The sequence below is a fragment of the Gorilla gorilla genome, chromosome 19 (assembly GCF_029281585.2).
Source record: "Gorilla gorilla gorilla isolate KB3781 chromosome 19, NHGRI_mGorGor1-v2.1_pri, whole genome shotgun sequence".
Taxonomy (NCBI): Eukaryota; Metazoa; Chordata; class Mammalia; order Primates; family Hominidae; genus Gorilla; species Gorilla gorilla.
In genome coordinates, this window is record NC_073243.2 from 103,016,209 (window position 1) to 103,043,689 (window position 27,481).

At 41.2% G+C, this 27,481-nt stretch overlaps 1 protein-coding gene across 3 annotated transcripts in view; it reads left to right on the forward strand.

Annotated features, from left to right (window-relative positions):
- The window catches only part of SEMA5A (semaphorin 5A), a 512,105-nt gene that overhangs the window by 466,955 nt on the left and 17,669 nt on the right, over nucleotides 1-27,481 (forward strand). For all 3 annotated transcript variants that reach the window (XM_031003381.3, XM_055367948.2, XM_055367947.2), the window contains 4 exons: nucleotides 7,379-7,604; nucleotides 10,928-11,146; nucleotides 19,781-19,951; nucleotides 22,015-22,170. In XM_031003381.3, the coding sequence (XP_030859241.2) occupies nucleotides 7,379-7,604; nucleotides 10,928-11,146; nucleotides 19,781-19,951; nucleotides 22,015-22,170 (772 nt within the window). The remainder of the gene's footprint in view (nucleotides 1-7,378; nucleotides 7,605-10,927; nucleotides 11,147-19,780; nucleotides 19,952-22,014; nucleotides 22,171-27,481) is intronic.

Here is a 27,481-nt window from a genome sequence, read left to right on the forward strand (position 1 = left end):
TTTGACTATTCTAGATAACTTTGTATTCCATATGAAATTTAGAATTAGCTTGTTAATTTCTACCAAAAATCCCTCCTGGAATTATAATTAGGATTGTAGTGATTCCATTTCCTTTCATTGTAAAAGTCATGCACATATTTTTTTGAGATTTAATCTTAAGTATTTTATGTTTTGATGCTATAAGTAGTGTTCTTTTAAAATTTTAATTTCTGGTAGCTTGTTGCTGGTGCATGGGAATGAAATAATATTTTATATTTACATTGATCTTGTGTTCTGCAGCCTTCATAAATTAATTTATTACTTCTAGTAGCTTTTTTTTGGTAGACTCCATAACACTTTCTACATAGACAATCATATTGTATGATAGTAAAAATATAATTATTTCTTACTTTTAATATGGATGACTTTTGTTTCTTTTTCTTTCCTGATTGCACTGGCTAGAACTTCCAGGATAATCTTGAATAAAAGTGATAAGGACAGACATCCTTGCCTTGTTTCTCATCTTAGGAGGAAAGCACACAGGCTTTAACCATTAAGTGTGATGCAGTCTGTAGGTTCTTAATAGATATCCTTCATGAGATTTAGGAAATTTATTTGAATTCCAGGTTGATTGAGAGTTCTTATAAGGAATTAATTTTGATTTTTATCCAATAATTTTTGCATCTATTGAGATTATTATATGAGTTTACTTTTATACAGTTCATATGATGAATTACGTTAATTGAATTTCAAGTGATAACCCAGTCTTTCATTGATGACATGAAAGCCACTTGATCATGAGGTATTAACCTTTTGATATATTTTGGGTTTGATTTCTTAAAGTCTTTTTAAGAATGTTAACATCTGCATTCATGAGGAATACTCATTCATGAGGAATAGAAAACTACATTCATGTAGTTTTCTTTCCTTCTGTCTTCGTCTGGTTTTGATATCAAAGTTAGTCTCATAGAATGACTTGGGAGATACTGTCTCATTTGCAATTATCTGCAAATATTTTGTGTGTTACAGCTGGCATGTTGCAAGTTATTTCTTCCTTATCTCTTCGAGGTCTTCCTTGAACATATGGGATGCAGTTATAATTACTGTTTTGATGCTGTTGACTACACATTCTGTCATCTGTGTCATATCTGCATCAGTTTCAATTGACTGAATTTTCCTCTTCATTACGGGTTGTGTTTTGGGCCTCTTTCCATATCCGGTAATTTTAGATTGGATGCAAGACGTTGTGAATTTAAACTGGTAGACACTTTTTTTGTCCTAAAAATATGCTAAGGTTCTCTTTGAGGACATAATTAAGTTATGTAAAAACAGTTTGATGGTTTTGGTGCTTGCTTTTAGTCTTAGTTACTTGGGATCAAAGCCACATTTAGTCTGCAGTAATTTTTCCCCACTGTGGAAGCAAGGCCCCTTTTAGTATCCAACCAATGACCCTTGAATTATGAGGTCTTTTGGTTTTGCTCTTTGAAGCAAGCACTGTTCCTGGTCCTGTGTGGGTAACACACAGTGTTGCCTCTGATCATTTCAGGCAGATCTTTCCCTACTCCTGTGTAGTTTCTCACATGAACTTGCTGATTTTTTAAGTCAAAACCTCTGTTACCTGATTTGTACCCAATTGAAATCGTGTTGGGTGATTTTTGCATATCACTGGTGTGTTCATTTTGTGCAACTTTCTCCTTTCCAATAATTTCAGCCACTTTGGCATTCTCCAGCTCCCAAACCTGTCTTCTCAGTCTCTAGCCTGTGCCTGGGTTTCTGCTCCCCATGCCGTGGCCTGGGAACCTTCTCAAGGCTGTAGGTTGTGGCACTCATGGGTCTCCCCTAAGTTTGTCTTCCATTACTCAGTGATCACTGACCTTCATTGCCTGAAGTCCAGTAATTTAAGAACCATTATTTAATATAACTTTTTGTTATTTGGATAAAAGGGTTAATCCAGTTTCTGTTACTCCATATTGGTGGGAAGCAGAAGACACTCTGTGACCATAATTTTGAATGCACCACATTCCTTTATATACCTTCCTTACTGGGTACAACTAAACTAATTTCCAGAACTTCCAGTCAATCTTTGTTCTGTTTGCCACAAGCTCCTGGGAGCATGGTTCTACTTCCATGTAGATACTTGAGTGTTTTGGCTCTTGCAAGCACAATTCAATTACTTTGTTATTTCTCTAATGTGGATTGCTTTCAGTCTCAGCAGGCCAAGCTTAGTTACTGAAAGAGAACTTGATAAATGCATATGGAAACCATAAGTATTCCATATGAGAATAAACTTGATTTACATATTCAGTTGTGGATGAGATGACTTTAAGGGTAATTTTTGGGCTTCACTCTGAGCATGTGGTATCAAAATTCTGCTTGGGTTGTCTCTGTCTCTCTACTTTACTTGCAATGTATGAAATATAAGATATTTTAATTTTCTCAAAGGAAAAATAAACAGCAAAACAGGAGGTCCCACTTAACTATCTAAATCTGTTCCCCAAATGTATGCAAATTTCATCTCAGTAGACTTATCTGTTACTTAATCAATATGATTTATCCACTTACCAAATAGTGTTACTATGCCCAAGATTGGTAATATAAAATAAACGTGACAAAGTTCTTGCTTTTGACAAATTTGCAGTCTATTAGTGGATGCAGAATTATAAATAGGCACTTAAGCTTTAAGGAACTACATGCTTTGATTCTCTAAATCAGGCCTATGGTGATGGGGGCCTGAATTAGAAGAGGCAATTAAGATGGAGAGGACAGAAGGAACACAGGAAGCCATGACTGTAGAGGTTGGCATAGAAGTAAGGGAGAACTGGCAGAGTGTCTCCCGGGTTGCAGGATTAAACATTTAAATGAGTGCTTTTATCACTGTTGACTGGAATACATAATACATAGGGAACATATTTGGAGGAATTATTTATAATTGCTTTAGTAAGCATTCTTATCTCATATTTTGCACCAGAATATTAAGAACCTTAGGTGCCAAATCATAGTAGTTAGCTTCCTGAAATCCTTTTTAAAATCATTTATCTCTTTAGTATTAAGTGCAGTTTTGTTAAAGTTCCATTTACATTTGGATAGTTACAGCAGCAGTTCTCTAGTAAATTGTAACATACATATTCAGTTAAGCCATATAAGTGATCACAATAGAATTAAATCACTTCATGATTTTGCTCATTAAGATAAAACAAATTGGCCATACCATTTCTCACCATTTCATAATTTGATACTTCAAGTGAATGTATCATAATTAAACCTCAAAAAGCACTTGAAAGGAGAAATTCTGAGTCTCATGTTAAATTTTGAACCATGAGAAAATAAGAACATAGGAACAGACTGTTGTTGGAGGCTTAGACCTGAAGAGACTAAACTGATCTTTCTTAGCCGTGAGCTGTGCCCACCTCTGGGACCAACACACAGATGCCAATGCAGACACTTGAGCCAGCTTTCAAACACATTTGCCCCTCATACATTTCAAAAATTAAACTTCATCTCCATAGAAAGAATGAAGTTTGCAGTGTGGGAAACCTAAGAATTATTGGTGGTATCCTCTAAATCTGTTTATGAAGATGTAGAATTTTACTAATTTATAGGTAATGCTGCATTTGTTAAGACCTAAAGACCAGTACTTTTCAAACAGAGGCCCATAAACTGCACATGATTTTTGTTTGTTTGTTTGTTTGTTTGAGATGGAGTCTCACTCTGCTGCCCAGGCTGGAGTGCAGTGGCACAATGTCGGCTCACTGCAACCTCCGCCTCCCAGATTCAAGCAATTCTCATGCCTGAGCCTCCCGAGTAGCTGGGACTACAGGCACCTGCCACCATGCCCAGCTAATTTTTGTATTTTAGTAGAGACAGGGTTTCACCATGTTGGCCAGGCTGGTCTCGAACTCCTGTCCTCAGGTGATCCACCCACCTTGGCTTCCCAAAGTGCTGGGATTACAGATGTGAGCCACCACGCATGGCCGAGCTGCTTGTGTTTTGAGCCCATTTCAGCAAGGAGCTCCAGGATGCTTATCTGGCCAGGCTGGCTCGGAGTGAGGGAGGGAAGGGCAGTGGCATATGACATTCTCAATCCAGAGGTGAGAGCATCCCCACACTAGAGGCACAGAGGGTCCAAGACAAGGGTTTATGGCTCTCCTGTCATGTGGTTTCCATTCCAAGTGAAAGAGATCACACACGTGTTGTGCCTGGCTTTTCACATGACTGGGTTTATGGCATTCATTGGGGCTTTTTCATTTAAGAGGCAGCATTCAAAAGATGCCATAATAAAAGATGCTATAAACACAAGAAAATGAAGTCATCTATCTTTCTAGTATTTGTTGATGTAGAGATTGTGCAGGCCGGGAGGAATGCCTAGAGAGTATTAAATCAAAGAAACAGCGATGATCGCTTTACATATTTTCTGTTAAAAGCCTATGATGTCACAAAAATCCTGAGTGTTATCCGCTGTAAAAAAAAATAAATAAATAAATGCATGTGAGTAAAGAAAGCTAGTTAGAGTATTTAAAACAGTACAAAATAAAGATTGTATTAGGTTCCCAGGTAAAGTTGGTGGCATGGACACACAAGTTGCTTTCTATCCTACTGGAAACATACTAATACAGTGTTAGAGGGGTTGATTTTTCAAGGCATGAATGCGCAAAGTCAGAAAAAAGAGAAAGAACCATGTTGTTTTTAAAAAGTAGAATCTGGAAATACATCGAAGAAGCATGAATTCAAGTCTAACAGAGGAGAACTATGCGGAAGACAATGCTTCCCAGTCCTGTGATTCTTAGAAAGGCCTGCTCGCAAGGCTAGCTGTTGGCTGGCAACTGGGTATCTGGATTTCAGTAAGGTTTCTACCATTCCCAGATGGCAAGAATGGCTCTCTGTGCTTAAATTGTCTGTACAAACAATGTGGTGTATACTGAAAGCTTCCTTGGGGGAATCTGGACTTTTGGTACATGCAAAACAGGATGCTTCTGCAACCAGACCCTGGTGAAAACCCTGAGCACCAAGTCTCCAGTGAGCTTCCCTGGTAGACCACCTTCCCTGTACGTCATCACAACTAGCTGCTGGGGGACCTGAGCACATCCTTCGTGACTCTGCTGAGAGAGGACTCTTGGTTGTGCCTCCTGGCTTTGTCTGCACTTCTACCCCATGTGCATTTTCTCTTTGTTGATTTTGCTTTGTAGTTTTTTACTGTAATAAATTTTAGCTGAGAACACTGCTGCACACACAGTCCTATGGATCCTGCTATCTAATCATAGAAACTGGAGGGATCTTGGGGACCCCCAGCACATACATGAAAAGAATCATCTCAATGCACACCAGAGACCCCTCAGAGAGCTCAGGAATCCACAGCCCCATTTTCTTTGTTAGTGGCAAAATAACATTGGGTGACTTCTGTTTAAGAAGTTGTCAGACCTCCATACCTCTCTCCCACTCCACCAAGGGGATTAGACCTGCTCTGTCCAGCAGATGCTAGGAAGCTTATTTTCTGGAGAGGAAAACAGAGCGTCTCTGGACCTCTGAGCACTGGGCTCAGTTAACTGGGTGCTTCAGAACTGAGAACGGCAGAGTAAGATAAGTGGCTGTCTACTGGACACTGAGAGTTCCGCCCTCTTCCTCCACTCGGCTCCCAGATCCTCCATGGCTCAGCCTCCAGCATCCAGACAGGCAAGACACTGGAGCAGTCTTCTCAGGGGTCTCTGAAGAGTCCAGCAGGAAAGGTTTAAGATTCTGACAAAGATTCTTAAATTCTGTTTAAAGATCTCAACCAGATCTGACCAGGTCTATGGACTTCTCTGTGCTCAGACCTTCCAGTTAAACTTTGTAGCCCTCCGCTCTAAATCAGAGCAGAAAACAAAGACTGTTCAGATCACAGAAGAAACAATCTAACAAGAAAGATAGAGATCCAAAAAAGCAAAGGGAATTCAGCAATTAGAAGATACAGAAGCTATAGAGAAAGACTACAACCTTGAAATAATTCATCAAAGTACTCAGAGTATTCAAATCATCAATGTACTCAAATTGGAGAAAGTAGTGTGACCAAAAAAATAAGAATAGCATACAATAACAGGGAATAATCAAGAATCAAAAAAAAAGACTCAAAAGGGCTTTTGGAAATTTAAAATGTGGTAGAGAAGATGAATATTTCAATCATCATTTTGGAAGATAAGGTTGAGGAAATCTTCCAGAAACTAAAGCAAAGATGAAGATATGGAAACTATGAGATAAAAGATGAGAAACGTAAAAATGGATAAATGAGTTTACATCCAAAAGATAAGAGATGCAGCAAGAAAAGGGAGGGGGAGCATGAAATGAAGTAATCAAGAATATTTCTAAAACCAAAGGAATTTGTAGATTCAAAGGTTTTACCAAAAGGACCCAAACTCAAGTTTAGCTCTATGGAGATAAGTATCAAAATCTGCAACTGAAAGAGGTGGAGGAATGATAGAGCAATTTTTTTTTATTTTATGATAAAGCTTAAAGAGTGATTTAATTCTTATTTTATTAATAAAACATTGTTAAAAATCTTTAATCCTGTGGCCATCACTAGGTGTATTATGTGTATGGGTTTCCCTCCAGTGAAACCCGTTGGTGTAAAATGGAGAAATTATGTCACACTGCATCCAAGGTCAACTCCTGTATCCCTCCTGTTAGGCTCTGTGTCTGCAGCAATTGTATGTAGAATGCTTGTCAAATAAATCAGTAGGTGCTCCAGGCAGATTTTCATCATCTCCACCTGCCAGACATCCAAAGCCACTGCATGTTCAGCTACCCAGGATCCTCCTACCTGTGGTTACAAGGGAGGTACCTGGGAGGGAGGGAACAGAACTTACATTTTAGTGTACTCTCAGGAGAAGCTCAGAAGGGCCTTGAAGGTGTTAGCTGTGAGATGATGGGAAACCTTATATGTAAAAAAAGTCTCTTGCATCATTTTATCTTGTGGCTCCCCTACCACTCTAACACCTCACATTTGTGATCCCAGGTCTTAAAACATCCATTAATCTCAAACTGAATATTGTGAGGTTTACAAATCAATCTTTTAAAGAAAATAGCTAAACTTAGCATCGGAATAATGGGTACTTTTAGCTACTCATTAAGTGAAAGGAAGATGATTTTTATGGGATCGGTGGGGTTTTTTCCCACAAGCAATTAAGTTTGTTGTCTCATTCCCATTGTTTACACAGGAGAGACTGTGCAGATTCCTTTTGGAGATGTCTTGAACACTGAACATTCTGTTGAATGCCTAATTTAACATAAATGTGTTTTTAGTTTGGTAGAGTAGCTGTGTCTTAGGAGCTGGTGTTTTAGAGACCCTTATCTTTCCCTAAAGGAAAGGAGCCCTTCGTGAGGTTGCTCTGTTTACCCCGTATGGTAACACTCGTCTGCGCATTCTCCCCAGGAGTACCAGTCTTGCAACACCAACCCATGTCCTGAGCTGAAGAAGACCACGCCCTGGACACCCTGGACGCCTGTCAACATCTCTGACAATGGCGGCCACTATGAGCAGCGATTCCGATACACGTGCAAAGCCCGCCTGGCTGATCCGAATTTGCTGGAAGTGGGAAGACAGAGAATCGAAATGCGGTACTGTTCTAGCGACGGCACCAGTGGCTGCTCCACAGATGGTGAGTAGTGATTCCGTGGGGACTGACCCACTTCCATGGAAGGGCCTTTGATCTTATCTCTAAGGTCATAAACAGCAAGGGGGCATTTTCCTTTTTGGTTATTTACGGCTTAGCAGCCTTGAAAACAATGATCCCTGTAGAGCACAGCTGACTGTAGGACAAATTGAAAGAAAAGAGCCTTACTGTAAGAAGTTAGATATTGAAGTGATACTATGAAATCAGGCCCCCAGATAACACTATATTTATTATAGACCCAGAATCATTTGTGTGAGATTTATTTAGTATCAGAAAATGTACTGGGGAAGCATCACTGATCTTTCATACATCTTCTGGCACTAAAATGTAAGCTGAAAAAAGGTTTTTCTTTATTTATCCCAAAACTTCACAAAGGCAATGGAAGTGCATTTCTCTTTGTACCTATAAAAGGATGTTTCTGTTTTTAAAAAGCACATTGTGTAAGGATACTAGAATAGTCTTTGAAATAACTTTGCTCCTTATAATTGAGTAAATCCCTTGAATGCCATAGTAATAGCATGGAGAAAGCCCTGAGGCAGAAACCAGATCTGGCCTCTGCCTGGCCCTAACACCAAGTGGTCCTTTTACCTGGGGCAATTCGCTTTCTCTCCCTAGAGCTCTGCTGTCTCAACTGCAGAAAAAGGAATTGAGCCTGGTGGTCCTTAAGAGCTTGATGCTTTGCTTTGTTCTTCATTTCTGTTTTTCAGCCTGCTCTAATTGGGCAAAATCTCTTCCAAAGGAAAAGATACCAACAGAAAAGGAAATAGATACTCATAGATGGGTCCTTGGTACACAGTTTGATGAGAACAGTGATTGTTATATCTTGTGGCCATTCTTAGATATGCCTTAGCATCTTTGCACAGGTGATTCTACCTTATTCTCCCAACACGAAAGGACAGCCACCATTTATAGAGAAGGGGTCTTATACCCAGAGTGGATAGCCTGGACAAGTGCCACCGAGCTGGTGTGTTGCCACGTTGGACAGAATTTATTGTGGGATAAATTCATGGAGGTTTGGTAGATCTCCTTGGTGTTGCCACAGGGAAGTCTCTGAGACAGTGTGGCTCTGCGTGACGGCCACCAGCTGCTCTCGTGTCACAGATCACCATGACTTCTCCTGGGAGCTGGTGAACAGCCTGGATGCCTGGAGGCCCAGCAGGTGCAGCAGGAGCCACTTGCTTTACAAGCCTGCTTCCTCATCCTATTGCTCTCACTGACATTAACTCTCTCCTCTCCTCACACCACTGCTCACTGTAGTTCAGTGATTACCCAAGCTCATTGTTCCTTGAAGCAAATAAAAAAGTCTGCTTTCATACAGTATTTTATGTGAATAAACATACAAATTAAACAAATACCACTCACCTGGAAAAATGGGTAACAAAATAATAGTCACTCTTTTTAATTTTGTAAACTCTTGCTGTATTTAGAAGAGAAGGTATATGATGAAATACCAAGAGAAAGATAACTGAGGACTTAAATATGCACATTTTATAAAGGATGATCTTGTGACCTCCACCTAGGGTGGTGAGATGAAGCACAAAATTTAAATGCAAGTTTCAGTTATCTTTTAGAAGTTTTTTTCTAGTACAACTATATCCCATGAATCCTTTTCAGGAAAAGTATATCCCACATAACTTTTTAAGTGACTAAGCCCCATGAAATTTTTTGGTTTTTGTTTGTTTGTTTGTTGAGACAGGGTCTCGCTCTGTTGCCCAGGCTGGAGTACAGTGGTGTAATCATGGCTCAACCTCCCTCCCCTAGCTCCCTACCCCCGACAGGCCCCAGTCTGTGGTGTTCCCCTCCCGGTGTCCATGTGTTCTCATTGTTCAGTTCCCACTTATGAGTGAGAACATGCAGTGTTTGGTTTTTTGTTCTTGTGTTAGTTTGCTGAGGATGATAGTTTCCAGATTCATCCATGTCCCTGCAAAGGACATGAACTCATCCTTTTTTATGACTGCATAGTATTCCGTGGTGTATATGTGCCACATTTTCTTTATCCAGTCTATCATCAATGGGCATGTGGCCGGGTTTCAAGTCTTTGCCATCGTGAATAGTGCCTCCATAAACATACGTGCGCATAGAGTTTTATTCTTCTGTATCTTATGGCTTTGAGTTCTCATGACCATCTCACATTTTGGTATTGATATCTTGAAAACACAAAATGGGACTCATTTTCCTCTGACCACATAAAATGAGGCTTGATTTGTGCATAGTTTTTCTTTATTGATTCACCACAGAATACTAATTTATCACAGACAGACAATTCTAATTCAATTTCTCTGAAGAGTATGCTGCCATCCTTTCAGAAACAGATTTTCTAAGTAAACAACAGAGTTGCTTAACAACACTGAGAGCTGTTGGCACACTTGTCTTCTGAGCACACTTCCCCGGAACTTTACTGCATACTTTTAGAGTTATTTGTTAAAGCTTGTGTCACATTGCCTACATTTGAGAAAATTATTGAATACTTTTTAGTATTGTGAGTGGGAAGACATTTTCATAAAATTTTGACTATGGCTAATTACGTGACTTAACAAGTGAAAGTGCTCACTGTACACATCACCCACAATATGTCCTCAAAGCCTGTTGGCTGTGATTCCTGCCACAGCAACTCCCCACTCACCCCACAGCCCACCTGCTGCTGCTGCTGCCTCTCTTGGCTCCTTGGGAAACACATTTTGTTAGGTAGTGTGCTCTAAACTTCATAGAAACGTTTGCCAAAGTCACTCAGTGCTGTGTTCAGTTCTAGGGCATGAGTTCCCCAGAGCAGACAGGAGTTTCTCAGGCTTGTGATCCAGAAGCAGTTGACTTGGCCCCTTTTACCAGCATTAATTCACCTTTGAAAGGTTAACAGCTGAAAGAATAGGTTTAGAAAATGTCTGAATTATGTTTCCCTTCCTCCAGATGGAGGTCCTTGAGGGCAGGCTCTACCCATTGTGTCTGAGGGCAGTTTGTTGTAGAATTCCCAAGGAAAGTGAGAAAGTTGTGTTTTCTTTGTAAGAAGTGTCTTCAAAAAGTAAATGAACTACCTATATAGAATCTATTATTTACTGTGTAAAGGTTCACCACATTCACATGGAGTTCTTAATTTCAACCTTATTTCATAATAACTGCAGGAAACAAGCTTGAGAGATAAGAGGCTATCACACCACTGATTTTTGGCTACCGAAGTGTAAAAGGAGCTCAAGGGAATGTGAGAGGGTAGTTCTAGAAATAAGGCAGACAGCAGATACAGAATGAAAGTTAGCATGGACTGTGGTTCCTCTGAAACTTGTAACAGAATCACACTTCACCTGTTTCCTTGACAGGGCTTTCTGGGGATTTCCTGCGTGCTGGGAGATACTCTGCCCACACGGTCAACGGGGCTTGGTCAGCCTGGACGTCGTGGTCACAGTGCAGCCGTGACTGCAGCAGGGGCATTCGGAACCGGAAGCGTGTTTGCAACAACCCCGAACCCAAGTATGGGGGAATGCCTTGCCTTGGCCCATCTCTGGAATACCAGGAATGCAACATTTTGCCCTGCCCAGGTAAGTGGATTGTGTAATCTACAAAACATCTGAAAACTCAAGGGCCTTGGAGAGTCTTCTAATTTACCAGGCCTCACGCAGCTCCCTGGCTTCATGTTTGAGATCTGTGTTCTTAATAAATGTCTTGGCTATGCGTGGTTGCTCATGCTGGTAATCCCAGCGCTTTGTGAGGCCAGAGAGGGGGAATCACTTGAGCCTAAGAGCTCAAGGCTGGGCAATATAGCCAGACCTCATCCCTACGAAAAATACAAAAATTAGCCAAGTATGTTAGTGCATGCCTGTAGTCCCAGTCATTCTGGAGGCTGAGCTGGGAGGATTTCTGTAGTCCAGGAGATCAAGACTGCAGTGAGCCATCATCAGGCCACTGCACTCCACCCTGGGTAACAGAGCCAGACCTTGTCTCAAAAGTAAATAAACAAACAAATAAATAAATGTCTTGTATGATGTCATCACCTGTTGGATTAGCCCAGAGTGGAAAAAGGAAAGAAAAAGAAACCCCTTCTTCCAGCAGACCTGAAACCAAATCCTAAATCATTCCAAGCAGTATTAAGACCATTCTCTCAGCCCTCCTTTCAGACAAGCATGTGACTTTAGTTGTCTGTATAAAAAGATCTGATAGGCCGAGCCACAGTGGGACCTCCCTGGGCCCTGGGCACATTTGTCTACAGGGGCCCCCCACTTCCTAATGCATTGGGGAAAGACACCATCTAGGCTAGATTGTTTTCATGTTTTTTTCTTCTGATTGTAAAAGGAACTAAAACTTTCCTATGAGCTACTCGAAGGATATGGACTCTAGTTATTGTGCCTGATAGAAAAGCCGGCCTTTCTAATGTGGTCTGAAATATCTGGGGCCTTTGGAGTGACCATCAGCTCCTTCTGGAGTCTGATCCCTTCCTGGGCCACTGATGGACCCAGCACTCCCCCACATGGCCTCCATGTACCATCAGGTGGTCATCCAGGGTCACGGGTATCAAACATGCAACCCCTGGACCCTGGGCCTGCCAAGCCAGTTCTTGGTCCTCATGTCTTCTGTCACAAAAGGTCTACCTCATTAATTAAGTCCTCCAAAGACGCAAACTCTTCTCTCCTGTGGGCCTAGCAGAGCTGTTTTTCTGGGTCTTCTTCCTGGGGCCTGGCTTTTCATTCCACTGAATTCCCAAGCAAGCACAGGGTCATGAAAATGAGCCGAAAGAGCCCCCGCCCAGGGCTTTTGCTTTGACAATGCCTGAAACGCTCCTCCATCTTTCCCTTTAATATTCAAGCCCCTGTTTCTGCCTTTCTTCTGCCGCAGCTCAGGGTCCCTAGCACCTAAAACACTTCCACCAGAACTTCCCACTTCCTGCTCTCCTGTCCAGAACCCATGGAAAGTCTTCAGCCCACATGTCATGGCCATCCTGAGGGCTGACCTGTGACTGGGGAGGCTGCCTTGACTTTTGTCTGAAACTCCATGAGGACAGGGACTCCTGGCCTGGTCTCACTCATGGCAGCAACCTTAGCTCCCAGCAGGGGCCTGGCACATACTAGAAATACCCATCAGGGATTGTTTGTTAATAATGAGGAAACAAAGAGTTGGTTAATTGATCTTTCTTCGTTCATGTCATTTCTCAGGAAACATTTTTGAGTAACCGACTGTGCACTGTTTACAGGGTATACACAGATGCAGTGTTATGATCCAGGTCAGAAAGAAACTTAAGAGTTTAGGGAGAGTGCATCCTGGGAGCAGTGTCAACCCTGTATGGTCACTGGCTACTGAGTTTATGACAACCAGGTGCAGTGGCTATATCCACCAAGGAGCCAGCCCCTTGGTGGATTTCACCAAGGAGAAATCATGGCAGCCACAGCAAGCAGGCTGCCCTTAAGCTGGATCTTGAGGGACAGAAACGAGTTGGTGAAATTGACAAGCAGAGATGAGAAATTGGGAGGAAGGCTCATTCTGGAGTTGGATACAACATTTTTAAAGGCATAGAATATTAACATATTTCTAGTAGATACAACTTTCTGAGTTCTTACATCAAGAAACTGGCTTGTAGCAGATACTCAATGAAAATTCATTGGATTGGGTGCTTGGAAGGGTGGATAATGGATGGATAAATGGATAGATGAATAAACATGTATATAAAACTGAAAATATATAGTTTCCAGATTTGTAGCTGAGGCTCCCAATAATGTTTCTGCTCTTATCAGCTGCCTGGCTCCTCCTATGGTATCTCTGCTTGAATTTCTCCAGCCTCAGGAGACTCCTCCTCTGCCCACCCAGCTTTCCCAGCCAAGCTGATGCTGAGAGGCTGGGAAAGGTCACTGAACTGTTCTTTCCCACAGCCCCAGTAAAAGGAGTCCTCCTCTGGGGGCTGAGAGGAATCCTGTGGGCAAGCTCACTAGATTCGGGTCCATGCTATAAACTGGAACAGGGGCAGACGTCATGGGAATGTCAGGGTCCCTCCACCCACCCTTGTCTCCCTGGGCTCCAGACCCTATCCTTGTTGCCGTGGGTAGGATGTGCAGATTCCTGCAGACACTTGGATGTTGTCCTAGTGCACAAGTACAAAGGGTCACGACTCATCTCAGAGACACTCTATTAACATGATCTGTTGGTTGCTCTCATTTTAGTTGATTTGGTGGTCAAGCCAATACCATGTATACATAACTTTAATATGTTGAAATAACCCTGTCCTCATTTTCGTTTTAAAAGCCAAGATTCTGCAGAGTGTTGTGGAGTTATTCAGAGTGGCCCATGTCACCTTGCACTAGGCAGTGGGTGAGTCAGGGCTGAGTGGTGCTTCCCCTGCCTGGGAAATTCCTAAACATATGATAGGGCATGACCCAGCAGGGAGGGTTGGAAGTGCTAGGGGTGTGAATGCTGAGCTGCACAGTCACCAGGAAGCCAGTTAGAGGCCGATTCCTGTCTCATTCAGGATACTCTCCCCTGTGAATTTACTCTTCTTTAACCCTGTTGGGTTCATAGTGGACAATTACAAATGGACAGTGTATTTTATTTAAAAATACGTTTTCTCATTAAAATTAAATATGAAAATAAATCAGCCGGGCATGGAGGTTCACACTTGTAAATCCAGCACTTTAGGAGGTAGAGTTGGATAGATCACTTGTGGTCAGGAGTTTGAGACCAGCCTGGCCAACATGGTAAAACCTTATTCCTACTAAAAAGACAAAAATTAGCCTGGCATGGTGGTGTGTACCTGTAATCCCAGCTACTTAGGAGGTTGAGGCAGAAGAATTGCTTGAGCCCAGGAGGTGGAGTTTGCAGTGAGGTGAGATCATGCCACTGCACTGCAGTCTGGGTGACAGAGTGAGATTCTGTCTCAAAATAAAAATAAAATAAACTGGAGAATATAAAAATACATTTTAAATTAATCAATGAAAAATTTTACCTCTAAGACTGATGTGTATAAATAAACTATAATAAGGTTTCTAAGTCAAGCCCATGCTGAAATAATCATTTTTTTTCACCTTCTGTGGGTCCATCTAACTAGTACCTTCACCTACATAATTTACGCCAGCATTGAGAAATAGCTAATTGTTTCTCCTTCACTCCTTTTCCTTAATGCATATTTGATCTAGCCTTAAAGACTCCAGACCTTGACCTACAAAGGTACAGACAACAGATGTTTTTTTGTTGCTAAGTATTGTTCAGCTAAGAGGAAAGCAACCTCAGAGTTTGGCACATGTACCCTAAAACTTAAAGTATAAAAAAAAAAAAGAAAAGAAAATGAAGGTAAAAACCTAATGAAGTAAACACAAACTCTTTTCATCAGACTTAACTGAGATGGTTCTGTTTTGTATTTTGCAAACAATAATTCTATGGGGGAAGGAACACTAAATCTAACGGAGGGACAGACTCTTTGAGTCAAAAGAATAATTCTGGCAGTTGTGTGTCCTATAGATAAATCTCTTAGGCATCTCTGGTGTGCTCAGAACCCTCTCTTCCTTTGCATTCTTGGAATCCTTGAGTCGATACTTTGAAGTGGAGCCAGGCAGGGGGCAGTTGGTGTAGGAAATTTCTGCTTAGAGATCCTTAGGAGCAGAGAGCACAGCTGTCCTGCAGTGCAAACCTATGTAGTCCAGACCTCAGTATGCTGGAGAATCAATACCACATTTGCCCATGTCCCGAGAGACTGTGAGTGAAGGGCTTCACATCTCTGATCACACACAGGAAGCCTGTTGAGCACACCTTAGTTATTTAGTTTTTGCTTTGCTATTTAGGTCTCTGGCAATTGTACTTTGGTTACTGCCATTGTTTTTAATCTTACGGTAGTGGGTGGAATATTTAGCTAGAATCTCTACAATAAGAATGTTATCCTCTTCTATCAAGTTATTTCATGTATAAATTTCATTTTATCAAAAATAATTTCCTATAATTAATTGCTTTGATTCCTTGAAAGAAACATGGATCTGAGTTTGTGTTTGTCTGATCTTCCCGTGAACCAGTATTTCTTGAGCTAACGTGGGTGATGATTCAAGCCATGAGGAGATTCCTATGTGATTTTTAGCAACATGGGAGGAGTTCTGGGAAGCCCTAACCTGTGCTTGTGTGTCGGGTTCTGTGCTCAGCCTGCCACTGTTCCAGCCCCAGCTTCCCACTCACTTGCCCGGGACCTAACCTCTCTATGCCTCAAGTCTTTCATTTCTGGAACAACCCCCAGGGCAGTTGTGAGGATGGAGATGAAATATTGAATGAGTTTATTATTTTAATTATTATTATTACTAATGTTATTTTTTTAGTCCAGTATAGTTCACATAGCAGGGGAAAAAAAATCTATTTTAGTGGCTCAGCCTCACTCAGGCCCCTGACATGCTGTGCCTTCCACAGTGGCTTACATTTGTTTTGTTTTCTTGGCCCTGCAACTTTCTACTTCCCCACCAGGTTGTACAGGCTCCCTCGCGGTGAAGACTATTTCATTAAGATCTGTGTTCTGAAATGTCTATTTTAGAAATGCTTTGGCCTTTCTAATATGAATTGTTAGTACAATAATCAATATCCTACATCACGGCTCCATGATGTGGGTTGAAACCTGTAACATAAAGACAGGGTCAAGAGGACAGAAAGCAAGCACCGCATTAGAATTGGTCTGGGGACATAGGGCAATTGCAGACTAAGCAACTTCCGGACAGAGTAAGGAAGTGGTTCCAGGTCTCCTTTGAGTTCCCTCTGTACTAGAAACATCCATTTCCCCAGTTCTTTCTTTGACTGTTGAAATTGGTAGAGGTAGAGTGTGATCTTGTGATTTGAGCTCCCAAGTGGGAATGTTTCAGCAACTGGATTCTGTTCCAAATGCTCTCTTAAACGGTTATTCAAACAACAGCTCCATTCTCTCTGTTTAATAATAAATGATCCTGTGCCAGGAGAATTTACCATGATACCAGATGGACAGTTGGTGTATGTGTGAGAGAGGATTTATTAGACTAGATCACATACACATTGGCTTACATGTTGGTAGAAATGTGGACAGGAATAAATATTGTTTGGAATATCACAGGATATATTATGTACATCAGCTTCCTGGTATGAGATCATTAGATGTTGCATGATTATGGAACCGTTGAAATGAGCACACTTAGTCTCTGTTTTTATTTTTGTTTTCACTGTGGTAAGAATACTCAACATAAAATCTACCTACTTAACAGATTTTTGGGTGCACAATACGGTATTGTTAAGTATAGGTATACAACGATGTATAGTAGGTATCTAGATCTTACTCATTTTGAATAACTGGAAGTTTATACCAGCTATACAGCAATTCCCCACTTCCCTCTCCCCCAGTCCCTGGCAACCACCATTTTACTCTCTGCTTCTATGAGTTTGACTATGTTAGATACCTGATCTAAGTGGAATAATGTATTATTTGTCTTTCTGTGTCTGGCTTGTTTCACATAGCATAATGTCCTCCCCTAGGTTCATCCGTGTTGTTGCATGTGGCAGGATCTCATTTTTTAAGGTTGAATAGTATTTCATTGTATGTACCTACCGCATTTGCTTTATCCATTCATCTCTTGATGGACATTTAGGTTGTTTTGAAATTTTGGTTATTGTGAGAAATGCTGCAGTGAACATGAGAATGCAAATGTATCTCAGAGATCCTAATTTCAGTTTTTTTGATATATACCCAGGATTGGGATTGCTAGATCTTACAGTAATTCTATTTTCATTTTTTTATTTTGTGATGGAGTCTCGCTGTGTCACCCATGCTGGATGCATTGGCACCATCTCAGCTCACTGCAACCTCCGCCTCACAGGTTCCTGCGATTCTGCTGCCTCAGCCTCCTGAGTAGTGAGGGTGACAGATGTGCACCACCATGCACAGCTAATTTTTGTGTTTTTAGTAGAGACAGGGTTTCACCATGTTGGCCAGGCTGGTCTCGAACTCCTGGCCTCAGGTGATCTGCCTGTCTTGGCTTCCCAAAATGTTGGGATTACAGGCGTGAGCCACCATGCCCGGCCTGTTTTTAATTTTCTGAGGACCCTCCACATTGTTTTCCAAGGCAGCTGCACCATTGTACATTCCCACCAACAGTGTATAAGGGCTCCAGTTTCTCCACATCCTCACCAACACTGATCTTTTGTTTTTTGGATAATAGCCATTTTGGCAGGTGTGAGGTGATACATCACTGTGGTTTTGATTTGCATTTCCCTGTTGATTCATGATGCTGAGCATCTTTTCACATACTTGTCGGCCATTCATCTGCAGGTTTATCATTCCATACAGAGGCCAGGGATCTACAGAACGCATGGTTGGTTGTACATCAGGCCCTGACACAATCTAGGGCACACATTAGACCCTTCTGAGCCCTGAGCTGCCTTGTGCGCATTTAGACAGCCAAGATCTAAGACACTTGCCATTACCATAAGTCACAATGACTTATTTTTGCCTTGGTGTATGGGGCATGCAAGGGTACTCACTGATGCCAAGCTCCAATTTAGGTTACAAACAGAAAAAAAAACTGTCAGCCAGTGCTTCCTTCAGTGAGAATAGATATGGGAGAGAGTTTTTTTTTTTTTAATTTTTAACGTTCTAGGAAAACACATGCCTGGCTTTTTTATTGCTATTATTACAGCCAGTATCAAATACTTGATCAATTCCTCTAACTGTCTGATATACCGTATAACTTTTAGGGAAAATACTGTTGAATTCTGCAAGTTTGTGTAAACTATTGAATCACAAAATTTCCAGTTAGATTGCAAACTTATTTCTAAATTGGGTTCAAATATTTTTGTTTTCTTTTTACTTTCTGCAAATCATAATATTGTCATAAAGATGATATTTTTGCTCTGGTTTCTCAAAAATTCTTTCTTTTTACCTTTGCCAATATCTAAAAAGAAACGTTACACCATAATGATGTAATACATCATGACAGGCATATTAAAATACAATCTAAGTTAGTCTAGCTAAAACAATCTTATGCCCTGAATGATTTTGGCATCCTCTTGCTCCTGTTTCTTTGTGTAGGCTATGAAGAATGTTAAAATATGATACTGCCTACATATAGCAATAGTGAGTCTCTCCTCAGCTTTTTAATTGAGTTAGCTGTCGTTACGATTGGTGCTTAACCCCAGATTAGGATCTAATACCTTGTTTGACAACGTCCTGTAGCTTTGTCCTGGGACTCAGCAATAACAAGGAAGGTCTGGCTAGCAAGAGAGAGGCACAGTCAGGAGTTAGCTAAACAGAAAATCATATTTGACATTGTCACAAGCCCAAGCCCACATGAGGTGTTGGTTTTAGCAAGATCAGCTAATAAAGGACTGAGTCTTAAAGTCTCCCAGATTCAGGTGGGCCACCTGACCCCAGCATTCAGCAGGCGGGTCTACAGGTACCAAGAGCCCAGCCTAAAGAATTCAGGAGGCTAACTTGAGCAGGCAGAGACATGTGCTGGGTTATGAGCTGTCATGGAAATGGTTAGTCAAGGAACCAGTTCGGCCTAACTTTCACATTGTAAAACTGCACCCTTAATATCTAATCTGACATATGGCTGCAGATTTTCAGATTCCTCTCTGTAGTCATTTAAACATAGTGTCAAGTCTGTGTGGCTGTACTTAATTTGGTCATTCTGTGCCTGAATTTACCGAGCATTCTTCAGTTACCTTCCTCATGGGACGTGTTAGCTTTTCTCTATCCCACTGTCAGGGAGTAAACCATAATCCAATTAGTAAAGGAGCTTGTGACTTGAACTACTTACCTTGGCTTTAAGTCTTGTCTGGCTAGTTAGATGGCAAAGGTGAGAGCTGGCTGGGGCTTTACATCAATAACCATACAAGGTGGTTCATGGTTGTTCTCAGGGGCTGGAATTACTATGACAGCTCTTGTCCTCTGCTGTCATGCTTGTACTTAGATACGATTGATTTAGAAATGTTTTCTGAAACAGTGAATAAAGGGAACTGAAAAAGTGTAGGGAGGAATCTGTAAAACTGGATCTGTCACCAAGAGGCAGACTCCAAATGCAGCCCTGCAAGGGGTCAGAAGGCTTGTTGCTACGTGCGCCGATGCACTGAAGCCTTTCTGGAGGGCAGATTCCATTTTGTTTCCCTTACTAAACAGAATCCACTTAGCTTCCATTTAGTAACTCCTTTCGCTTGGTTGGGATTGGATTATAGAAGAGCTGTGACATTGTGTTTCTTCACAGTGGATGGCGTGTGGTCTTGCTGGTCCCCCTGGACAAAATGTTCAGCAACATGCGGCGGTGGACACTATATGAGGACCCGCTCTTGCTCCAATCCAGCCCCGGCCTATGGAGGGGACATCTGCCTGGGGCTGCACACAGAAGAGGCACTCTGCAACACGCAGCCCTGCCCAGGTAAGCGGCACCTCACCTACTGCACAGCTTTCAGACAAATTGGCCTCTTTCCTTAATGGATAAATGGTGTAATTGATGATACTGCATCATGGTAAGTACTGAAAGGGGGGTGGACAAGTTAGCAACATGCTATTACCCTTGAAGTGACTTTAAAACATAGCATCTATAATAAAATAGTTCTCACTGAGCTATAGATTCAGAACTCGTGTTCAAAGCCTTTAGCCCAGCAATGGGAGAGTGCTAAAGGCTTCAAACACGAGTTCTGAATCTATGGCATGTTACAACACCCAATCTCCCTAATTAGGAAACATCCCAATTTATTCTTGACTTTCCTAATTAACACTAGTGACCCACAGGTGACACCTTGCTGTGTTGAGGGAGAGAGAAAGTCCAAGGAAAGGTGGGAAAGAACGAACATTTTTAGTGCCCCCCATGGAGTCTGGAGGTCTGAGTGGGGAAATCGCCTGCAGCCTTTTTGTCTCAAAACCAGCCTGAGTGCAGCCACATGTCTTCCAAAGATCTCCAGATCTGTGTTCCAGGAATGACTTCTAAAATGTGACAAGGGGACACTAAGCACTCTTGCAGGACGCTTCATCCATGGTCAATGGGCTGTAATTTAGAGGTAGTGCAATTAAAGGAAAGAAAAAGCATGACATCAAATCAGTAAGTGGAGGAGCACAGCAAACAACAGAAACTGGTGATAGCAAAGCATTCTTAAAGCCAGTAGCCTAATAACAGAGTCTGAGGTTTTGTTGTTGAAAATCAGGGTGGAGAGCAGGGAGCACCGCTGTGAAGTGCACCTCACAGGAGCCAGCCTTGGGCCCGTGGGTGTGGGAGCTCCTCGCTCCAAGCTCCCTGTGGCTGATGCAGGCGCTTGGGGCCTCCACCACCACCACCGTCCCAGAAATAGCTTGGTTTACTGACATGAAGGAATGACCTGGAATGAAAATAAGCTATTCTTTTCTTGGTCTAACTTTGACATTGAAACACACACTTTTTTTTAGCTTGCTCCTGCACATCTTTCTAGAAGGTTCTATGTATATTGAAAAGGGCCTTGAAGCCAGATTCTCACTGTCATTCCAAAAACTGGCACTTTCTGCATTTCTAAGGAAACATTTTACCCTTTAACTGGAGCAAAGCACAAGTTTGATTTTCAAATTTTCCCTGCCACTACAAAGTGGATGCTTCTATTTAAAAAGGGGAAAAAAGCAAACTGCATAGAAAAATACCTTTTTATCCTGATTAAAATTCCATAAACAATATCCAGAGTTTTTTTTTAACCCTCTTACTTATATAGGTGTCTTACTCCTTTCTTTTCACACATCTGTATGCCTGGGTGAATTTCACACATCCTAGTAAATCTTCCACTTCGGGGTGAAGTATCCTTTCAATGCCCCTCTTTTGGCCTTGACCCAAGACTTGTGCGTTGACCTTATCTCTTCAGAGACAGCAAACACGAGATAAGATGAATTCGACATCAAGGGTCACCTGACTTTGGCATGTTGACTCTGCGGAATTGTTTTTATAACAGAAAAGAAAGTAATTGTGTAGCTTCAGACTCCCTTTCAGCAACCCAGGACTCTCATGAGCACACAATTATTTCTCTCGCCTGAGCACAGAGGAAGGTGGAGAATTTTCAGGAATGTTTCAGGAAAGCATTTGAGTTTCTTTGAGGGGAGCATTACCCATAGCAAAATGGCATCTGCATTGATGACTTACATGCCGCCGCGGCTGATGGTCTGCACACAGCTGGGTCTCATGGATTCACTTATTGAGTGTCTAAATACAATTACTTTATAACGCTAAAATAAATAATGTTTATTTTAAGCTCATGATATCTGATCAAATATATAACAGCGCAGGCACTTTTATTCATCCTCATGTGTACTGTAGGTACTGGATCTGTTAGATGATACAACTACATCTTACTGATGCACAGAACCATTAAAAACATGCTATGGAATCCTGGAATCCGGAAATCACATATGTAACTTGCCAGTGAGTCTAGGATGATTGAGCTTACTGGCCATTCCGCCCCATCTCCCCTTTTCTGGTCTCTGCAGAGAGCTGGTCAGAGTGGTCGGACTGGTCTGAGTGTGAAGCCTCTGGCGTCCAAGTCCGCGCCCGCCAGTGCATCCTCCTGTTCCCCATGGGCAGCCAGTGCTCCGGGAACACCACGGAGAGCCGGCCGTGTGTGTTTGACTCTAATTTCATCCCAGGTAAGAGCAGAGGTATTTATCAGTAAGAACAAAATCATTTCCAACATGGAGAGAGAAAATGATTCATAGGTCAGAGTTTTATTTGGCTTGTTTGGTGAAATAGAGATGATTCCATCAAGCCCCATGGTTTCAAGGTGTTTAAAACGTAGGTCTATAGATAACTGCAGATTTAAACATGAATTCAGTTCATGAATTTAAGATTTCTTAGGCAAAGTGTCTTTTGCAGTTTATCAACTATAATACAATCAGAAGACTTTGCTCAAAAAAATGAAAATATTTGGTTATTATTAAATGTGATTTGGTTATTTGGTTATTTTATTTTATTTTATTTTTTTTTTTTTTAATTATACTTTAAGTTTTAGGGTACATGTGCACATTGTGCAGGTTAGTTACATATGTATACATGTGCCATTCTGGTGCGCTGCACCCACTTACTTGTCATCTAGCATTAGGTATATCTCCCAATGCTATCCCTCCCCCATCCCCCCACGCCACAACAGTCCCCAGAGTGTGATATTCCCCTTCCTGTGTCCATGTGATCTCATTGTTCAATTCCCACCTATGAGTGAGAATATGCGGTGTTTGGTTTTTTGTTCTTGCGATAGTTTACTGAGAATGATGGTTTCCAATTTCATCCATGTCCCTACAAAGGACATGAACTCATCATTTTTTATGGCTGCATAGTATTCCATGGTGTATATGTGCCACATTTTCTTAATCCAGTCTATCATTGTTGGACATTTGGGTTGGTTCCAAGTCTTTGCTATTGTGAATAATGCCACAATAAACATACGTGTGCATGTGTCTTTATAGCAGCATGATTTATAGTCCTTTGGGTATATACCCAGTAATGGGATTCCTGGGTCAAATGGTATTTCTAGTTCTAGATCCCTGAGGAATCGCCACACTGACTTCCACAATGGTTGAACTAGTTTACAGTCCCACCAACAGTGTAAAAGTGTTCCTATTTCTCCACATCCTCTCCAGCACCTGTTGTTTCCTGACTTTTTAATGATTGCCATTCTAACTGGTGTTAGATGATATCTCATAGTGGTTTTGATTTGCATTTCTCTGATGGCCAGTGATGATGAGCATTTTTTCATGTGTTTTTTGGCTGCATAAATGTCTTCTTTTGAGAAGTGTCTGTTCATGTCCTTCGCCCACTTTTTGATGGGGTTGTTTGTTTTTTTCTTGTAAATTTGTTTGAGTTCATTGTAGATTCTGGATATTAGCCCTTTGTCAGATGAGTAGGTTGCGAAAATTTTCTCCCATGTTGTAGGTTGCCTGTTCACTCTGATGGTAGTTTCTTTTGCTGTGCAGAAGCTCTTTAGTTTAATTAGATCCCATTTGTCAATTTTGTCTTTTGTTGCCATTGCTTTTGGTGTTTTGGACATGAAGTCCTTGCCCATACCTATGTCCTGAATGGTAATGCCTAGGTTTTCTTCTAGGGTTTTTATGGTTTTAGGTCTAACGTTTAAATCTTTAATCCATCTTGAATTGATTTTTGTATAAGGTGTAAGGAAGGGATCCAGTTTCAGCTTTCTACATATGGCTAGCCAGTTTTCCCAGCACCATTTATTAAATAGGGAATCCTTTCCCCATTGCTTGTTTTTCTCAGGTTTGTCAAAGATCAGATAGTTGTAGGTATGCGGCCTTATTTCTGAGGGCTCTGTTCTGTTCCATTGATCTATATCTCTGTTTTGGTACCAGTACCATGCTGTTTTGATTACTGTAGCCTTGTAGTATAGTTTGAAGTCAGGTAGCGTGATGCCTCCAGCTTTGTTCTTTTGGCTTAGGATTGACTTGGCGATGCGGGCTCTTTTTTGGTTCCATATGAACTTTCAAGTAGTTTTTTCCAATTCTGTGAAGAAAGTCATTGGTAGCTTGATGGGGATGGCATTGAATCTGTAAATGACCTTGGGCAGTATGGCCATTTTCACGATATTGATTCTTCCTACCCATGAGCATGGAATGTTCTTCCATTTGTTTGTATCCTCTTTTATTTCCTTGAGCAGTGGTTTGTAGTTCTCCTTGAAGAGGTCCTTCACATCCCTTGTAAGTTGGATTCCTAGGTATTTTATTCTCTTTGAAGCAATTGTGAATGGGAGTTCACTCATGATTTGGCTCTCTGTTTGTCTGTTGTTGGTGTATAAGAATGCTTGTGATTTTTGTACATTGATTTTTGTATCCTGAGACTTTGCTGAAGTTGCTTATCAGCTTAAGGAGATTTTGGGCTGAGACAGTGGGGTTTTCTAGATAAACAATCATGTCATCTGCAAACAGGGACAATTTGACTTCCTCTTTTCCTAATTGAATACCCTTTATTTCCTTCTCCTGCCTGATTGCCCTGGCCAGAACTTCCAACACTATGTTGAATAGGAATGGTGAGAGAGGGCATCCCTGTCTTGTGCCAGTTTTCAAAGGGAATGCTTCCAGTTTTTGCCCATTCAGTATGATATTGGCTGTGGGTTTGTCCTAGATAGCTCTTATTATTTTGAAATACGTCCCATCAATACCTAATTTATTGAGAGTTTTTAGCATGAAGGGTTGTTGAATTTTGTCAAAGGCTTTTTCTGCATCTATTGAGATAATCATGTGGTTTTTGTCTTTGGCTCTGTTTATATGCTGGATTACATTTATTGATTTGCGTATATTGAACCAGCCTTGCATCCCAGGGATGAAGCCCACTTGATCATGGTGGATAAGCTTTTTGATGTGCTGCTGGATTCGGTTTGCCAGTATTTTATTGAGGATTTTTGCATCAATGTTCACCAAGGATATTGGTCTAAAATTCTCTTTTTTGGTTGTGTCTCTGCCCGGCTTTGGTATCAGAATGATGCTGGCCTCATAAAATGAGTTAGGGAGGATTTCCTCTTTTTCTATTGATTGGAATAGTTTCAGAAGGAATGGTACCAGTTCCTCCTTGTAACTCTGGTAGAATTCGGCTGTGAATCCATCTGGTCCTGGACTCTTTTTGGTTGGTAAACTATTGATTATTGCCACAATTTCAGCTCCTGTTATTGGTCTATTCAGAGATTCAACTTCTTCCTGGTTTAGTCTTGGGAGAGTGTATGTGTCGAGGAATGTATCCATTTCTTCTAGATTTTCTAGTTTATTTGCGTAGAGGTGTTTGTAGTATTCTCTGATGGTAGTTTGTATTTCTGTGGGATCGGTGGTGATATCCCCTTTATCATTTTTTATTGTGTCTATTTGATTCTTCTCTCTTTTTTTCTTTATTAGTCTTGCTAGCGGTCTATCAATTTTGTTGATCCTTTCAAAAAACCAGCTCCTGGATTCATTGATTTTTTGAAGGGTTTTTTGTGTCTCTATTTCCTTCAGTTCTGCTCTGATTTTAGTTATTTCTTGCCTTCTGCTAGCTTTTGAATGTGTTTGCTCTTCCTTTTCTAGTTCTTTTAATTGTGATGTTAGGGTGTCAGTTTTGGATCTTTCCTGCTTTCTCTTGTGGGCACTTAGTGCTATAAATTTCCCTCTACACACTGCTTTGAATGCATCCCAGAGATTCTGGTATGTTGTGTCTTTGTTCTCGTTGGTTTCAAAGAACATCTTTATTTCTGCCTTCATTTCGTTATGTACCCAGTAGTCATTCAGGAGCAGGTTGTTCAGTTTCCATGTAGTTGAGCGGCTTTGAGTGAGATTTTTAATCCTGAGTTCTAGTTTGATGGCACTGTGGTCTGAGAGATAGTTTGTTATAATTTCTGTTCTTTCACATTTGCTGAGGAGTGCTTTACTTCCAAGTATGTGGTCAATTTTAGAATAGGTGTGGTGTGGTGCTGAAAAAAATGTATATTCTGTTGATTTGGGGTGGAGAGTTCTGTAGATGTCTATTAGGTCTGCTTGGTGCAGAGCTGAGTTCAATTCCTGGGTATCCTTGTTGACTTTCTGTCTGGTTGATCTGTCTACTGTTGACAGTGGGGTGTTAAAGTCTCCCATTATTAATGTGTGGGAGTCTAAGTCTCTTTGTAGGTCACTCAGGACTTGCTTTATGAATCTGGGTGCTCCTGTATTGGGTGCATATATATTTAGGATAGTTAGCTCCTCTTGTTGAATTGATCCCTTTACCATTATGTAATGGCCTTCTTTGTCTCTTTTGATTTTTGTTGGTTTAAAGTCTGTTTTATCAGAGACTAGGATTGCAACCCCTGCCTTTTTTTGTTTTCCATTTGCTTGGTAGATCTTCCTCCATCCTTTTATTTTGAGCCTATGTGTGTCTCTGCATGTGAGATGGGTTTCCTGAATACAGCACACTGATGGGTCTTGACTCTTTATCCAACTTGCCAGTCTGTGTCTTTTAATTGGAGAATTTAGTCCATTTACATTTAAAGTTAATATTGTTATGTGTGAATTTGATCCTGTCATTATGATGTTAGCTGGTGATTTTGCTCATCAGTTGATGCAGTTTCTTCCTAGTCTCGATGGTCTTTACATTTTGCCATGATTTTGCAGCGGCTGGTACCGGTTGTTCCTTTCCATGTTTAGCGCTTCCTTCAGGAGCTCTTGTAAGGCAGGCCTGGTGGTGACAAAATCTCTCAGCATTTGCTTGTCTGTAAAGTATTTTATTCCTCCTTCACTTATGAAGCTTAGTTTGGCTGGATATGAAATTCTGGGTTGAAAATTCTTTTCTTTAAGAATGTTGAATATTGGCCCCCACTCTCTTCTGGCTTGTAGGGTTTCTGCCGAGAAATCCGCTGTTAGTCTGATGGGCTTCCGTTTGAGGGTAACCCGACCTTTCTCTCTGGCTGCCCTTAACATTTTTTCCTTCATTTCAACTTTGGTGAATCTGACAATTATGTGTCTTGGAGTTGCTCTTCTCGAGGAGTATCTTTGTGGCGTTCTCTGTATTTCCTGAATCTGAACGTTGGCCTGCCTTGCTAGATTGGGGAAGTTCTCCTGGATAATATCCTGCAGAGTGTTTTCCAACTTGGTTCCATTCTCCCCATCACTTTCAGGTACACCAATCAGACGTAGATTTGGTCTTTTCACATAGTCCCATGTTTCTTGGAGGCTTTGCTCATTTCTTTTTATTCTTTTTTCTCTAGACTTCCCTTCTCACTTCATTTCATTCATTTCATCTTCCATTGCTGATACCCTTTCTTCCAGTTGATCGCATCAGCTCCTGAGGCTTCTGCATTCTTCACGTAGTTCTCGAGCCTTGGTTTTCAGCTCCATCAGCTCCTTTAAGCACTTCTCTGTATTGGTTATTCTAGTTATACATTCCTCTAAATTTTTTTCAAAGTTTTCAACTTCTTTGCCTTTGGTTTGAATGTCCTCCCGTAGCTCAGAGTAATTTGAT